The sequence below is a fragment of the Dipodomys ordii genome, unplaced genomic scaffold (genome assembly GCF_000151885.1).
Source record: "Dipodomys ordii isolate 6190 unplaced genomic scaffold, Dord_2.0 Scaffold99, whole genome shotgun sequence".
NCBI classification, from domain to species: Eukaryota; Metazoa; Chordata; class Mammalia; order Rodentia; family Heteromyidae; genus Dipodomys; species Dipodomys ordii.
Window position 1 is genome coordinate 2,579,174 of NW_012267315.1, and position 14,635 is coordinate 2,593,808.

Below are 14,635 nucleotides of genomic sequence, written 5' to 3' on the forward strand. Positions count from 1 at the left end.
CGGGGGACCTTTCAAGTTTTTTTCCCCTTCATGTATTTTGTCGCAACAATGTCACATTTTACTAACAAAGCCATGGAGGAAGAGGGAGGGGTCCTAGGAAGGCTAAATCACCTCATAACCATGGCTGGACTTACGTTCCAACAAAGCTCCCAAACTCCACAAACCCAACAAGAACCAAGGCAGGAGTAGGGTGCTAGTAGGAAAACCCCTCTCTGAAGGCCTTCCCACATTCGTATCAATAAGGAGGCAGCTACAAACTTCAGTGGAGACAAGTATACCAGGGAAAACAGAGAAGAGGTATTTGTACGGCTTTACTGAAGGCCAGAAATCATCTGTGCAGCGATGAAGTACAAAGGGAGCCTACAGGAAAGGAAGCGAGGGGCACTCGCTTAATCAGAAAGTACAGTGAGCTCAGGAGGCTTCGTTGTGGGAGAAGAAAACCAGAGGCCAATTACCAGTTTAAAAAAATAAAAATGAGCAGTACCAGCACCTTTTACCATGTTTTAAGCCTATAGCAAGGGCTGCAATGTTTTCTAGAAACTGCTAAATCTAAGCATTAGGATTCATCCCATCTTATGCTCCTCATTTTATTATTCTTCAAATTCTTACTTTCTCCTTTTGGAGAAGGGGAGCATGGCCCACCAACCCATTCTCCTCTGAAAGGGGAGAACATACTAAAGCACATTTGCCTTTCCCCCAGGGTAGCAAATCTTGATATTCTCACGTCTGAGAGAAACTGTATTAAAACCTCAGTGTGCCACAAGAGAACATCCAGAAGCCTGGCCAAGAGGACTCCCCCCTCCCCCTGGTACCTGATAAATGGCTTCATCACAAGCATTTTGCAGGCCCAGGTTCACCATTGTGTTCTGCAGCGTTCGGCCCATGTAGAATTCCAGGGACAGGTAATAAATGCGCTGTGAAAGGAAAGGAAGGCTTTTAGATTTCCCGCACCAGGAAGGCTGAGTGATGAGCACATTCATGAGGCACTGAGGTAAGACTTTCCCCTCCCATCATCCCACACTGCCTCGGAACTTGCAAGGGCAGCCACGTGGGGCCCTTCAAATGCATAGCACTTTCCCATGGACAAGTCCCCACTGGAAATACACTAGGTTTCCCTGATGTGCAGGGGGAAAACAACAAAGGAAAACCCTGAGTGCACAGGTCCTCCCTCGTCCTTTGGCAGTACTGGTATTTCAACTCAGGGCCTTGTGCTTGCTATTCAGGCACTCTACTACTTGAACCAAGACCTCAACCCTTTCTTAGTTATTTTTCAATAGGGTCTCCCATTTTTGCCCAGCCTGGCCTGGACCATAATTCTCCTATTTATGTATGCCTTCTACATAGCTGTGATGACAGGCGCACATTGCCAACTGACTGAAATGGAGTCTCCCTGGGCTTTTTCTTTGCCTGGGATAGCCTCCCTTTTCGATCCTCCTGATGTCAGCCTCCACAGTAGCTGATAATGCAGGTGTGTATCACCCAGCCTGAGCACAGCTTTGAAATACACATGAAGTACTATTATAATAAACATCAGTGCAGGAGTGAGGGGGGGCAAGAGGGAAAAACTGGGAGAAAATGAGGGAGGGGGTGACACTGTTAAAGAAATGTACTCATGATCTGACTGATGATGTAACTGTAACCCCTTGGTCCATCACCTTTACAATAATTTTTTTTTAAATCATAGTGTGGTCAGCAGATGCTGGTGGTTGAATGGGGGCACCATTTCCACTAGGTACAGGTACATTTGCCTGCAGGTGAGTGGAGTGGCTGTGTGTGGGGGCAGGTGATATGCACTACTTCCATGCTAAGTGAGGTGCGGTATAACTGTTGCCAGACAGACTGCTCCTGGACTGAGCAGAGCATTAAGAGCTCTAGTTGTGGCTCAGAAACCACTATCCCCCAAGACCTGAGCTCAGACTTGCTTAGAAGCCTGAGGCAAGCTCCTCTGTGGCCCCCTATCCAGCACAGGGGTGGCTTTCAGGAGAGTTCCCTTATCTACCTAACTGATCACTCAGAAAAGAAACACAATAGTTTCCTGTCTTCTCAAATTTTTGCAAACCAAAAAACACTGAACTAAATGTGGGGAGCAAAGACTATCAAGAAGTCTATCAACAGGCCAGGCCAGACTTCGGTTACGCTCCATTGTCCTCTACTTCAGTCCCATTCAGCGGGTGCAGAGAATCACAAACACTGTTCTGGGAGCCAAGACAACCTTGTGAATTCTAAAGTAGATTCTCTTAATGAATGCCCCTGAAAACTGGATTGTCCACTAAATTCCTTTCAAGGCATTTGCTGCTCCTCTAGAAACTGCTTTCTGTCTTAGGAAAAGGGTATTTATTTAGTTCCAACTACCTGTGGCTCAGTTTCTACTGCTCCCTGTTGTGCTATCAAAGACAGGGCCTAGGGGGAAAACAATGTCCTTACAGAAGAACTCTAACAGACAAACAGAATGAGCAGAACAAAAAAAGCCACTCTGAGATCCCACAGTAACAACCAAGGGAAGTGAGAGTCATTGCTGAACACTGAAGCCAATAGGTATAGCAAAGAGTGACAGTCCTGCATGGCCTCCATAGAGCCCCCAAATACTTCCTGATCTCTGCAATGACTGTAAAAACAGCTAAAACAGCTGAATTCCTCACACTGGAGGGTGGACCAAACTCTGCCTTACCCCCAGAGTGGCAGCTTGGAAAGTGAGCTATGGTAACATCACCGTGGAGAAGCCAGCCACACTGATCAGGTACTGGGATATGACATAGGGAGAACTCTGGGGTCTATCCCACCTTATCTCCACATGAATCTCTCTAGACAACATTTGACAAACCCAACTGAAGGATGTGCTATAAAATTCCTAACCAGTACTCATCAAGTCTATCAAGATTATAAAAGACAAGAGGAGATAAACACAGCAATGCTTAGGCTTTCAGAATTAATAAATAACGTCAGTAAGGAAGCAGAATTCAAGATTAATACATTATTAATGTTTATAGTCACATAATAATTAACAATTATTCATGTTTAACTATATTAATAAAATTATTAATTATTAATACAAAATACATTAGATTGAGATAGGCCAAATTCATGACTGGAATTTGAACTCAGGGCCTTGTGTTTGCTAGCCGGTAGTGCTCTACCATTTGGGTCATTGTTCTTTTGTACCAAATCACACCAACACATGAGGGGCCAAAAAATTCATAAGCATATACTTATCCAAAAAGACAAAAAAAGATAGGATTACAAAGTAAGTCCAATCTTTGATTACCTGTTTCTCCTTTCTGTATCATTTGAATGTCTTCTAAAATTCTACCCAAATTCCAATATCCTAATTTAAATTACAAAATCCTCACAGAGCCTGTCAGTATACCTGCTCTTACAATGGCTCCATTGCTTCACTGACTTCCATCACCTTGCACTGTATTTATACTGCACTTGGCCCAACTTATTTTATGGGGATTACATAGTGAAAAGGAAGCATGAACTCTGTCCAGGCAAGTCTGCTAACAAAGAGAGTAATATACTAAGCCAATTAGAACCCAACTGCTTAAGAAAATACTGCCAATTAAATGTTCACACACAGCAATCTCCTTTTTCTTATATATTGGTACTTCCCTCTTCCAGGGGGATCAGTTCCAAAACCCCCAAGGACACCTGAAACTGTAGATAATACCAAATCCTACACAGACTGAGCACTGATCACCTGAAAACTTCTGAAAAGATGAAGTACACAAATATTTCAAACTTTCAAATTCAAAACCGCTTTTGGCTCCATGCATTTCAGATAGGAATACACAACCAGAATACATTGTTATTTTCTCTACACACATATACTTATGGTCATATTTTAATGTATAAATTCAACACAGTAAGGGATTAACAGCAAGACTTACAAAAGGAAAATAATATTACTATTTGAAAAAATATATAACAATATGCTACAATGAAAGTGTGTGAATGTGGCTTCTCAAAAATACCTTACTGTGCTGTAGATCTCAGCAACATCAATGTATAACTTTTTCTTTTTTCGTTTCTCTTTTGCAAGTCCTGGGGCTTGAACTCAGGCCCTGGACACTGTCCCTAAGTTTCTTTTGCTCAAGGCTAGCACTCTACCACTTGAGCCACAGTGCCACCTCCAGCCTTTTCTGTTTATGTGGTACTCAGGAATTGAACCCAGGGCTTCATGCATGCCAGGCAAGCACTCTACCACTAAGCCAAGCCATATTCCTAGCTGCGCTTTTTTATTTTCTTTTTCTTTTTTTTTGGGGGGGTCCGGTCGTGGGGTCTGAACTCAGAGCCTGGGTGCTGTCCCTCAGCTCTTCAGCTCAAGGCTAGCGCTCTACCACTTGGGCCATAGTACCACTTCTGGCTTTTTTCTTTTTTCTTATGTGGTGCTGAGGAATCGAACTCAGGGCCTCAGGCATGCAAGGCAAGCACTCTACCACTGAGCCACCTTCCCAGGCCCGCTTTTTATTTTCAAGGTCAAGAACTTCTACATTCTCATTTAAAAGAAGCACTTGATAGCTTTAAAAAAATATTCAAATAGCATTACTATTTTTGTGCTTTGGGGCCTTAAACAAAACTTCCTTGAGCACATGCCCTGTAATACTGCAAGAGACCATATGACAAATGAAAGAACCACATAAGGGTGTACACAGTGTGTACCTGTTGAACATAGGAATGACTCTTGACTCAGGCAAAGCTGGATTTGTGCAAGATGGTATCATAGTACTGTGAATAACATGCAATTTAAAACACATGGATTTACATCTATAATTTGCTGAACATCGTATCACAACTGACCACAGGTAGTGGAAACTGGAGACAGTGAAAGCCCAGGAGAGGGGAATTTCTGACACACAGGACTGTTTATCTCCCCATTTATCTTGGAGTTCTTCCCAAGAAGTTTTCTGAACGGTTAACCACTGAAGAATATGGTTAAATGCTTTGATTTTGTCTTTTCCTAAAAGTATTTATTTTAAAAGTTCTAACAGCTTAATCTTTCAGACAAAATATCATTTTTGCCTCCCTTACCTCCTCTCCCTCCCTTCCCTCCCCTCTTTTGCCCCAGCTCCCCAGTCCTGGGGATTGAATTCAAGGCCTGGGTGCTAACACTAAACTTCCTTTTGCACAAAGCTATCATTCTATCACTTGAGCCACAGTGCCACTTACAGCTTTTTCTGAATAGTTTATTGGAGATAGGAGTCCCACAGACTTCCATGCCTGGGCTGGCTTTGAAGTGCAATCTTCAGATCCCAGTTTCCTGTGGCTAGGATTACAACAGGTATGAGCCACTGGCGCCCAGCTCCAAATGTCTACCTTTTATCTATCACTAGAAAAAGTAAAGTCTAACAGTTGATCTCCAAGAGTATGATTACCTGTACTTACAAGGACTGGTCACTGAGGCATAAAATGTTGGACCTAGACTCAAAAAAAAATTAAATTCTTTTTCATTTTCCTAAGTTTAACACCATGCAACCTCCCAAGCAGTGTCATGTATATAAGCAGGGCAGCAGTGTGGTCCCCAGGTCTGCTGAATAGATCTATCAAAGGACACTAGACACTATCCTATCCATTGAAGACTATATGGGGTAGGCAACAGGCCAAGCACTGCTACAGCCTCTGCTCAGCTCCAAGAACCGGTCTTCAGGACTACATGATGTTGTGCTGTGATGTGTGCAACTTGCTATAAGAACTTCCATACTTCCTCAGTTGTTGATTTTGTTTTTTTCCAGTTTCCTGAAGATAGTTTATACCATCAAACTGAAAGAGGCTTGCCAGAGGGGTTACACAAGAAAATGTAGACTTGACTTTTACAGGCAGTAGTCTGATCCCTACTGCCTGCCCCAGCCACCTGGGAGAACCAGGGCAAACTGGCAAACTCTCAGTGAACACCACAGCCACTCCAGGATTTACATGGGGTCAGGCTTGGCCTCATTTGGTGTTGGCACCCCTCTTCATGCTGGCTTTTCAAGAAGAGTGGTAGAGCCTAATAAATTAGCATGATGGTAGTCCTGGAAAAATAGCATGTGAGGTCACAGGCCAGCCCCAGCCACAGCTGGGGCTAGGTCTGGTGGTCTACAGATGTCCCAGGCACTGCCTAGCCTCTCCCCATGATCTCAATCTCACCAGTCCTTCCTGACTAGCCACCACCAGGACTTCCTGCTTAGAAATCACTGTTTAGTAAATTACTTCATCTGCTTTAGCCTGGACATGACAGCAGGGTCCCATGGCAAGGGGCTCTTGGCCTTTCTCATGAGGTTCCTTCCTCCAACAGTGTGTTTAGCAACCTAAGCACTGGAACATGATTCAAATGGTAAAGCATGTAATTCTCTGATTTTTTTTGGGGGGGGTCCGGTCGTGGGGCCTGAACTCTGAGCCTGGGCGCTGTCCCTCTGCTCTTCAGCTCAAGGCTAGTGCTCTACCACTTAAGCCACAGCGCCACTTCCAGCTTTTTTCTTTTTGCTTATGTGGTGCTGAGGAATCGAACCCAGGGGCCTCATGCATGCAAGACAAGCGCTCTACCACTGAGCCAACTCCCCAGCCCCTAATTCTCTGATTTTTAAACCCCAGAACTAGAGGAAGTGGAACTATAATTAAACAGCCTAGAGATGGCTTACCCTCCCCCACCCCAAGTCTTGGGGCTTGAACCCCAGGCCTTGAACATTCTAGGCAAGTACACTTAACATTGAACTACCCCTAGCCCTTGTTTTTATTTTAAAAATTATGTTTTATTATATGCAAAGTTTATAATAGGGAGATGACAGAAAAGCAAAATGAGGCTCTTTGGGAGAGACAGGTGAAAAACAATATGAAGAGTATATATTCCTTAGGAGTAAAGGGCCCTTCAGAAGAGGAGTTTAATACCAATAAGTCTAGCCTTATGTTGTTCTTTACATAATAGAACTGAGACTGCAGGGGCTCAATTCCTTTCTCCTGAAAAGGTTTTTTTTACTAAAGTCTCTGTTTAACAGAAGTGTCTGAATAGCCTGGTGGAAAAGGAAAGAACTTTCCAATCCTCAAGCCTTGGTCACTGCTTTCACCAGGATGATGAAGGCTGCAGGTAGGTCTGCTTTGAGGCCTATCCTCTTGTCCATTTGGTTCTGTCCATCTAAGACAATAGCTAAGTGGACAGAGAATGATTCTCCTGCCACCAATGGCTCCCCATGACAAAGACACAAAGATTACTGACTCAATTGGAAGCCAAGGAGCATGGCATACCACCAACAGACCCTGGGGAGGATCCTTGCCCCTCAGACACTTGCCCCTCCTTCCTGTGAGCTGAACAAGATCTCAGACACAGCCCTGGGCAAACTAAGGCCCACTGAGAGAATAAACACTGGGCAGGAGAGACACTGGGCAGAGATACTACCAGACAAGGCTTGTCTTGGCCTTCCCAGACCAGTCCTGGTCTCTACTAGAGTGGTTTGGAATAGTTCTATAAAACCATTATTGTGTTTACTATATAGGATGTGAAGATCACCTACTGCAGCCTGTGAAGTCACACACAAACATGTTATACTAGAGTAAGTGTCAGGGACACTTGGCTTCCCATGGGAAACTGGCATACTTGTTCTCAACATGGACTGTCAATCTCCTTTCCACTGAGGCTCTAGCAACTGGCACTGGAACATAGATCCATTTGTCCAGTCTACTTTGGAAATGTAAAACTTAACATTATGGAACTTTAGAACTTACAAGGACCTTAGAAGTCATTTAGGTCTGCAAGAGATGGATTTGCACTCCATAATGTGACACTCATAATTCACCATCTTCTGCCTTCCATGTGGTTGAGCTCACAAAATGTCACACTTTAATAGAAGATCGTTATCTCTGACAGATTTGGCAAGAGCCAACTCAATTAGCAGTAAGTGATCTGGACCATGAAATTCTGTGTGTGTGTGTGTGTGTATGTGTGTGTGTTGGTACTCGGGCTTGAACTCAGGGCCTGTGTGTGTGTGTGTGTGTGTTGGTACTTGGGCTTGAACTCACTGCCTGGGTCTTACTCCTTAGCTTTTTTTGCTCAAGGCTGGTACTCTACCACTTGAGTCACAGCACCACTTCTGTTTTGTTCTGGTGGCTTATTGGAAATAAGAGTCTCATCGACTTTCCTGCTGGGCTATCTTTGAACCACGATCCTCAGATCTCAGCCTCCTGAGTAGCTTGGATTACAGGCATGAGCCACTGAAACTTGGCTTCCTAACAATTTAATAGATACAAGTAAGGCACTTCCCTGTTTTGTGAGCAGTCTTTATAAAATTAAAAAACCCAGAATCTAGGCTCTAACTTATGACTGGTATCTAAGTGAAACAGGTTTGTGGGGCTGGGAATGTAGCTTAATGGTACAGTGCTTGCCTAGCATGCATGAAGCCCTGGGTTTGATTGCACAGTACCAAATAAACAGAAAAGCCAGAAGTGGAGCTGTGGCTCAAGTGATAGACTGCTAGCCTTGAGCAAAAGAAGTTCAGGGACAGTGTCTAGGCCCTGAGTTCAAGCCCAAGCCCAGACAGTCAAAAACAAGCAAGCAAGCAAGCAAGCAGGTTTGTACTAACTCCAGGTAGACAAAGTCAAGAGTTAAACTGAACTGTAGAACACCCAGTCAGTAGCAACCAATTTTTAATTTAAAAAATCATATACACTGATTTTAGTGTTAATCTTACCCCCAAAACATCTTCATAGAAATATCCAGAATGATGGACAGTAATCTACAGTGTCCAGAGGCCAGACAGTGGTCCAAGAAAAATTATGGTACATACAGATGAGAGTCCATACCTGGTAAAATGATGGCTTAACTTTACCTTACACTTGACTAAAGTCAGGGTTATCAGTAATCCAAAACAGCTGTCTATTACCACTTTGGTCCAGAGGAAATAACTGAGTTATCTGCTGTCAGGGACGCCTACTCAAAGGACTCAAAGTCAACATCAGCCATACAAGTGGACATACATCACACCAAGAAGGAATTTTAAAAAGCTTTAAGCAGCTAGTTTTACCACTAACTAAAAGAAAACCTCAGAACTGATCCTGGAACAGCCGTGGCTATAAAATACTGCCCTGGATTATCTTCCTTTATCTCCTGGGCCCATCCAGGCTGTAAAACTAGTCATATTCATTGTGATTATCTTATTTGAAATATCTAAGACAGAAAGCAGTTTGGGCCCCATGGTAGAGCTGCTTTTCCTTAATCTATTACTACCATGAGGCCAAGTTTATAGATCCAAGTTATAAATGACCAACAAACCCACTGCAAAGGTGTGGCAGGTCTGTGACTACTTTGTATGGAACCAGGTTTACCAAAACCCCTGGAAGAAAGTAAGCATCTGTGCATTCCAGAGGTGTCAATGGGATCTGGTGACTTCCATAAATGGGCACTATCTGCCATTTGCTCTTGTAGCCATGGCTGCATTTTGTATCCTGACCTTGTACCTGACCTTGCACTTTCTATTCTTCCTGTCTCATCCCAACTTTCTCTTTGAGGCCTTTAGTAAACTCAACCTTCTGTTACATCTTGCTTAGTAAGATGTAATAAATTGTTTCTGGATGAAGAAAGAATATCAACTTAAACTGGAAACATTTTATGAGCAAACACAAAACTGTAACATGTCAGAAGGACCAGAAATCTCAAATAGATTTAGCTTAATTAACTCCCTTCATTTTAAAGATTGGGAAGGAATGAGATGTACAAGACACTATGTTGAAAACGAACTTTACAACTTGGTGGAGGATGGGGAGAAGGAGGAGTTGGGGAGGTGGGAAGGGAAGGAATGGTAGGGGGAAAAGAAAGGAGAGAGGAGGGGGTAACAATGCTCCATAGGAAATGTACTAATGACCTTACTCATGTAACTGTAACCCCTCTGTACAGTATCTTTGCAATAAAAAAACAAAAACAGAAAAAAGATGCATTTTATTCATAAACTGTTTTGTTATATGACACAAAAAGAAAAAAGGAAAAAAATCTGAGGTGAAGACATACACCCAGCTAGGTAGGGGGGCACATACCTGTAATTCCAGCACTTGGAAAGTAGAAGCAGAAGGGTAGAAAGTTCAAAGCCAGCCTAGGATATACAGTGAGTTCCAAGCTAACACATGCTACACAGGAAGAACTTGTTAAAAAAAAATCCACTCAAACCACCAGTGGCTGCAAATGAGTGGTAAAACCAGGACTAAAAAGAGACTGGGGTTAAAAAGAGACTGGGGTAATTCAGTGGTAAAGTGTTTACTTACCAGGTACATGCAAGGTTCCAGGTTCAATCACCAGCACCAGAAGAAACAATTATAAAAGGAGTTTGACTCATACAAGATCCTCCCTTGCCTCCCAGTTCTTACATCTCTGAGCTGTGTGGAGTTTTAGGGACTACCATTTCAGACCGGACTTCTGACCAATCTACAAGTGCTTCCTCTTACCAAGTACAGACTTCCTTTTTTTTTCTTTTCCTTTTTCCTTCCAGTCCTAGGGCTTGAACTCAGGGCCTGGGCACTGTCCCTGACCATTTTTGCTCAAGGCTAGAGCTTAGCACTTGAACAACAGCTCCACTTCTGGCTTTTTTTTGGTGTTTAACTGGAGATGACAGTCTCCCAAACTCTCCTGACCGGGCTAGCTTTTGTTTTTGTTTTTGTTTTGTTTTTTGAACTCTGGGTTTGAGTGCTGTCCCTCAGCTCTTCAGTTCAAGGCGAGCACTCTACCGCTTGAACCACAGCTCCACTTCCAGTTTTCAAGTGGTTTATTGGAAATAAGAGTCTCACGGACTTTCCTGCCCGGGCTGGCTCTGAACTGCAATCTTCAGATCTCAGCCTCCTGAGTAGCTAGGATTACAGGCGTGAGCCACCGACGCCCAGCTCCAGGCTAGCTTTGAACCACAATTCTCACATCCTCAAATCTTCTGAATAGTTAGGATTATAGGTGTAAACCACCTGGTTCAGAGCTCTCATTTTTAGCCAAAATTTTTGACGTGATTTGCCAGGTGGGTTGCTTGAAAAAAAATTTCTAAAAGGTGATGCATACCTCTGTAATCTAAAATTGAGGCAGGACTATCAGTTCACAGTCAGCCTCAGTAACATAGCAATCTTGTCTCCAAAACAAAACAAAAATCTTCCTGTAAGCTCTCAAGTTTATTTCTGCTGTTACTAAAAATAAAGAACTAAAAGAGTTACGAAACAATAGATTCAACCCAAACCTAGTTTATGTGATTAAAAACTAATATCCACCTACTAAATAGAAGGTCCTGAGTTCAAACCCCAGTACTGCCAGAAAAAAATATATAGAACACAAAATATTTAGAACATTTACATGTTATTACTAGGTGGTGAGATTAACTTTTCCTACATGCTTATCTATTTTCTAGTTTCCTCTCTAGTAATCATTTTTAAAGACAAAAATAATAAAAAGCTATGTTCGATCAAATTTAACATTGCAGTGGTACCCTGGGTCTGGGTCTCAAGCTAGTGGGAGAGATGGCTGTGTGAGATTTTATTGGAAGCCTACTTCCTCTCATAAGCCCTGCCAGGCTAGTTTCAGGCCCCTTACTAAGCAAACATGGAACTTTTAGATTTCCACCCAACAACAGACAATCAAGACAGACTTCTCACTGAGGATAGGGAAACCTGTTCTGATAGAGGAGTTGATTCTGCCCATGAAGGGCAGAATCCTTAATCCCTGAGCCCATCACTACAAGAGCTCTAAGGTGTCCTTTGGCTTCTGGGCAATGCCCTTGAATGTGCAAGCAAAGCTCTGTACTTGTCATCCGATGCTTGGACAATTCAAATGAATCTGTCTATCAGAGCTCCTCTATTAGCAGGGAATTCTGGGGGGGCCACTGCCCCTTGGCCAGTTTCCCTGGCAGTCATCCTAAACTGTTGTTGTAATAACCTGCTTTAGCCATTTGGAGCCACTTTGCCCTAAGCTGTCTTGCATACTAAATATGAAAAAGTCTAATTGATATGCTAAAAATAACTGTCCTGTTACTGTCTTTATTTAAGAAAACAACAACAACAACAAAGAAAGCCCCAGGAATTTGGAAAAGCAATCAATCTTACTCTTGGCAAGTATCGAACATATCTTAATGCCCTACAAAAATACACTAAAATGCCATCAACACAGCAAATGTGCCCAGGTGAATTTTGCAAATCAAATCTTTGCTAAATGGCCTCAGACCTGAGAATGGATCTATCTCCTTGCCAGTTCCACCCTACCTTAGCCTAAGAGAGACACAACTCTCTATGTCAAGAGCAAAACAGATGACAACAGGAAGCTGTCTAAGACTATGATGCACCCATCAAACTGAAAACAAGACTGACTTGGAACTGCTGTTTTTAAATGAAAAAGTTACATATTGATGAACAGAAAAGCCACAACACCATGCAAACATACGAATATACATGTGTGATATTTAAGGCCAGAGAAAGATCTGGAAGGATACATTAATGTTTTAGCATTTAGAACAATGAAGAACAGTTTTCTACTGCAGACAAAATTTGCAAACTACAAAAAGTTAACAATTACTAATAGCAATTTCTATGAACTTTAACCCAAGAAAAGTTCTCTGAGATGGTGTAAGAACCTCAAAGGCAAAAGAGTACTTTCCCATCTCTGGCTTTGGATCTCTCTCCCTGTAAAGCAGCATCACAAAGATTTTTCTCATCAGGCTTACCCAAAACACAACACAAAAACGCCTAATTCCCTGCAGATTGCCTCTCTCACCACCTTCCAGCCCATAAAAAACAAGAGGCCTAGTCCCAGACCTCCCTTCTCGCTGCCACAGGAAAAACAAAAGGGTAGGGAGGGAGAGGGAGCAAGAAAGGAAAAAGCATCAGCAGTGCAGCCACCCCTGCAAACTCACAGCTAAAAACTTGCCAGAACATTCCACGGGGACTCCAGGCCTCGGGATTTGCAGTTAAGACAGACCCTCCTCCCGGACCCTCCTCTCCCCCCCACCCCCCTTCCCCGCTTCCCCCACCCCCAGCAGGCGCGGGACTCCCGCGGCCTTCCGCCGGCCCGATTGTGCCACGGACTCCCGAGGACCGAGTGCGAGGAGGGGGGCTGTAGGTGTGCGGGAACAGGAGGGAGGGAGGGAGGGCGCGGAGGGGTGACCCCCCTCCCCGGCTAGACCCCTTTCCGGGAGGGTGCATCGCTCGCGGTCACTTCACGGAGTGCAGGCCGCGGCTCGCCGGGCAGCGGGCGGCGGGCGGCCCCGTCGAGGGGCGGGGCGGCGGCGTGGCGGGATGCCCGGGCCCGGGCCGCCTCACCTTGGGGTCGCGCTCGTAGTAGTGCTGCTGCGTGCGGATCCAGCGGCCCACCAGGTGGTCGCGCACGGTGTGCGCCAGCGCGAAGAAGTAGTCGCGGGGCGTGGCCACGTTGCGGTCCTTGACCAGCGTGAAGTGCAGGTGCCGGTTGAAGCTCTTCCGCACCTCGGCCACGTCGCCCAGCCCCGCGAGGCCGCGCACGCTGATCTGCCTCCGCTTCTCCATGTCCGTCAGCGGCTTCGCCATCGCGCTGGCCGAGGGCGGAAGACCACAGGCGTGGACGAGGAAAGAGGCCCGGAGACACCCTCCACACGGATGCTGCGGCGGCGTCTCTGGCGCCCAGGACTGCGGCGTCTGGGGGCTGGTCCCGGCCGCGCCTGCGCACTGCGCCGAGGGCGGGGCCACGCGGTGGGGAAGGGCCCCGAGATTGATGGGGTGGAGGCGGGGACAGGGGGCTGGGCGGCGCTTCCTGCTGTCTGGGGGGCGCTGCCCCTACAATGGGCATTAACCCTGCACTAGAGCAAGAAGAAGACTGAAGGGGAATCTGAAATGACGCCTTCCATCCCTCGACACCCCCCCCGGCCCCCAATCCCCGGCATTCACTCATGTTTACCTTGATGGGACGAAAGTGAAAAGCCACTCCAGGCTGCTTCTGGGCCAGTCAAGGAGAGGAGCCGTATTGTCCAGGGACTCTCTGGATTTCCTGGGGCTAGAGGCCTTCACCCAACACCAGGCCATCAGATGTCTCTAAGAGTGCCCTGAATGAGAGGTGTGACTGAATCATGGTGAATGTTGGCTTCCAACACCTGGGGGACTCAATCCCTTGAGTTGGGGTGGGGGATAAGCTCTAAAAATACCACTTAGGAAAATGAAATCCAGACTAGGATGGCAGACCTGGAGAAAACCAGCAGCAAGTAGACAGGAGCATGAGGGTACACTGAAACCACCACCAAGAATCATCACCACCCCTCCTCTGAGTGACCACAGCATCCTCACTGAGAAATGCTGCTCCCTAAACGACACACCAGCACACATTGATTCAAAAGAAAAAGGAAACAAGAAAAACAAAACAAACTATGGGTGGGCTTCATGATGCACTCCTGTGACCCCAGCACCCAGAGACAGTACTGTAGGCTGCAGGAGCTCATTCCTTTGACAAAATTGCAGCCTCCTCCATCTCCACCCAGGCAGCTTCAGGTGTAGTGTCTGAACACGGCTTCCTCTGCAGACCAGACCTGCAGGATCTCTGCACACAGAGCTGCCTCACAGTGAGTTTCCCTTACGCTTCACCCTCTCCCAGTGCAGTCAGAACTCTGCTGTTTCCTTTGTTCTTGGCATGTTCTTCCTCGGTGCAATGGACCAGGAATCCTACAGACACTACAGAACTACAGACAAACAAACA

At 45.2% G+C, this 14,635-nt stretch overlaps 1 protein-coding gene across 1 annotated transcript in view; it reads right to left on the reverse strand.

The window, feature by feature from the left end:
* Positions 1–13,580, reverse strand: part of Pygb (phosphorylase, glycogen; brain) — a 44,220-nt gene extending 30,640 nt beyond the window's left edge. The window contains exons 1-2 of the mRNA XM_013027110.1: positions 13,237–13,580; positions 813–914 (exon numbers count right to left, since the gene is read on the reverse strand). Of these exons, the coding sequence (XP_012882564.1) occupies positions 813–914; positions 13,237–13,479 (345 nt within the window). The 5' untranslated portion in view covers positions 13,480–13,580. The remainder of the gene's footprint in view (positions 1–812; positions 915–13,236) is intronic.
* Between the last annotated feature and the right edge of the window lie 1,055 nt (positions 13,581–14,635).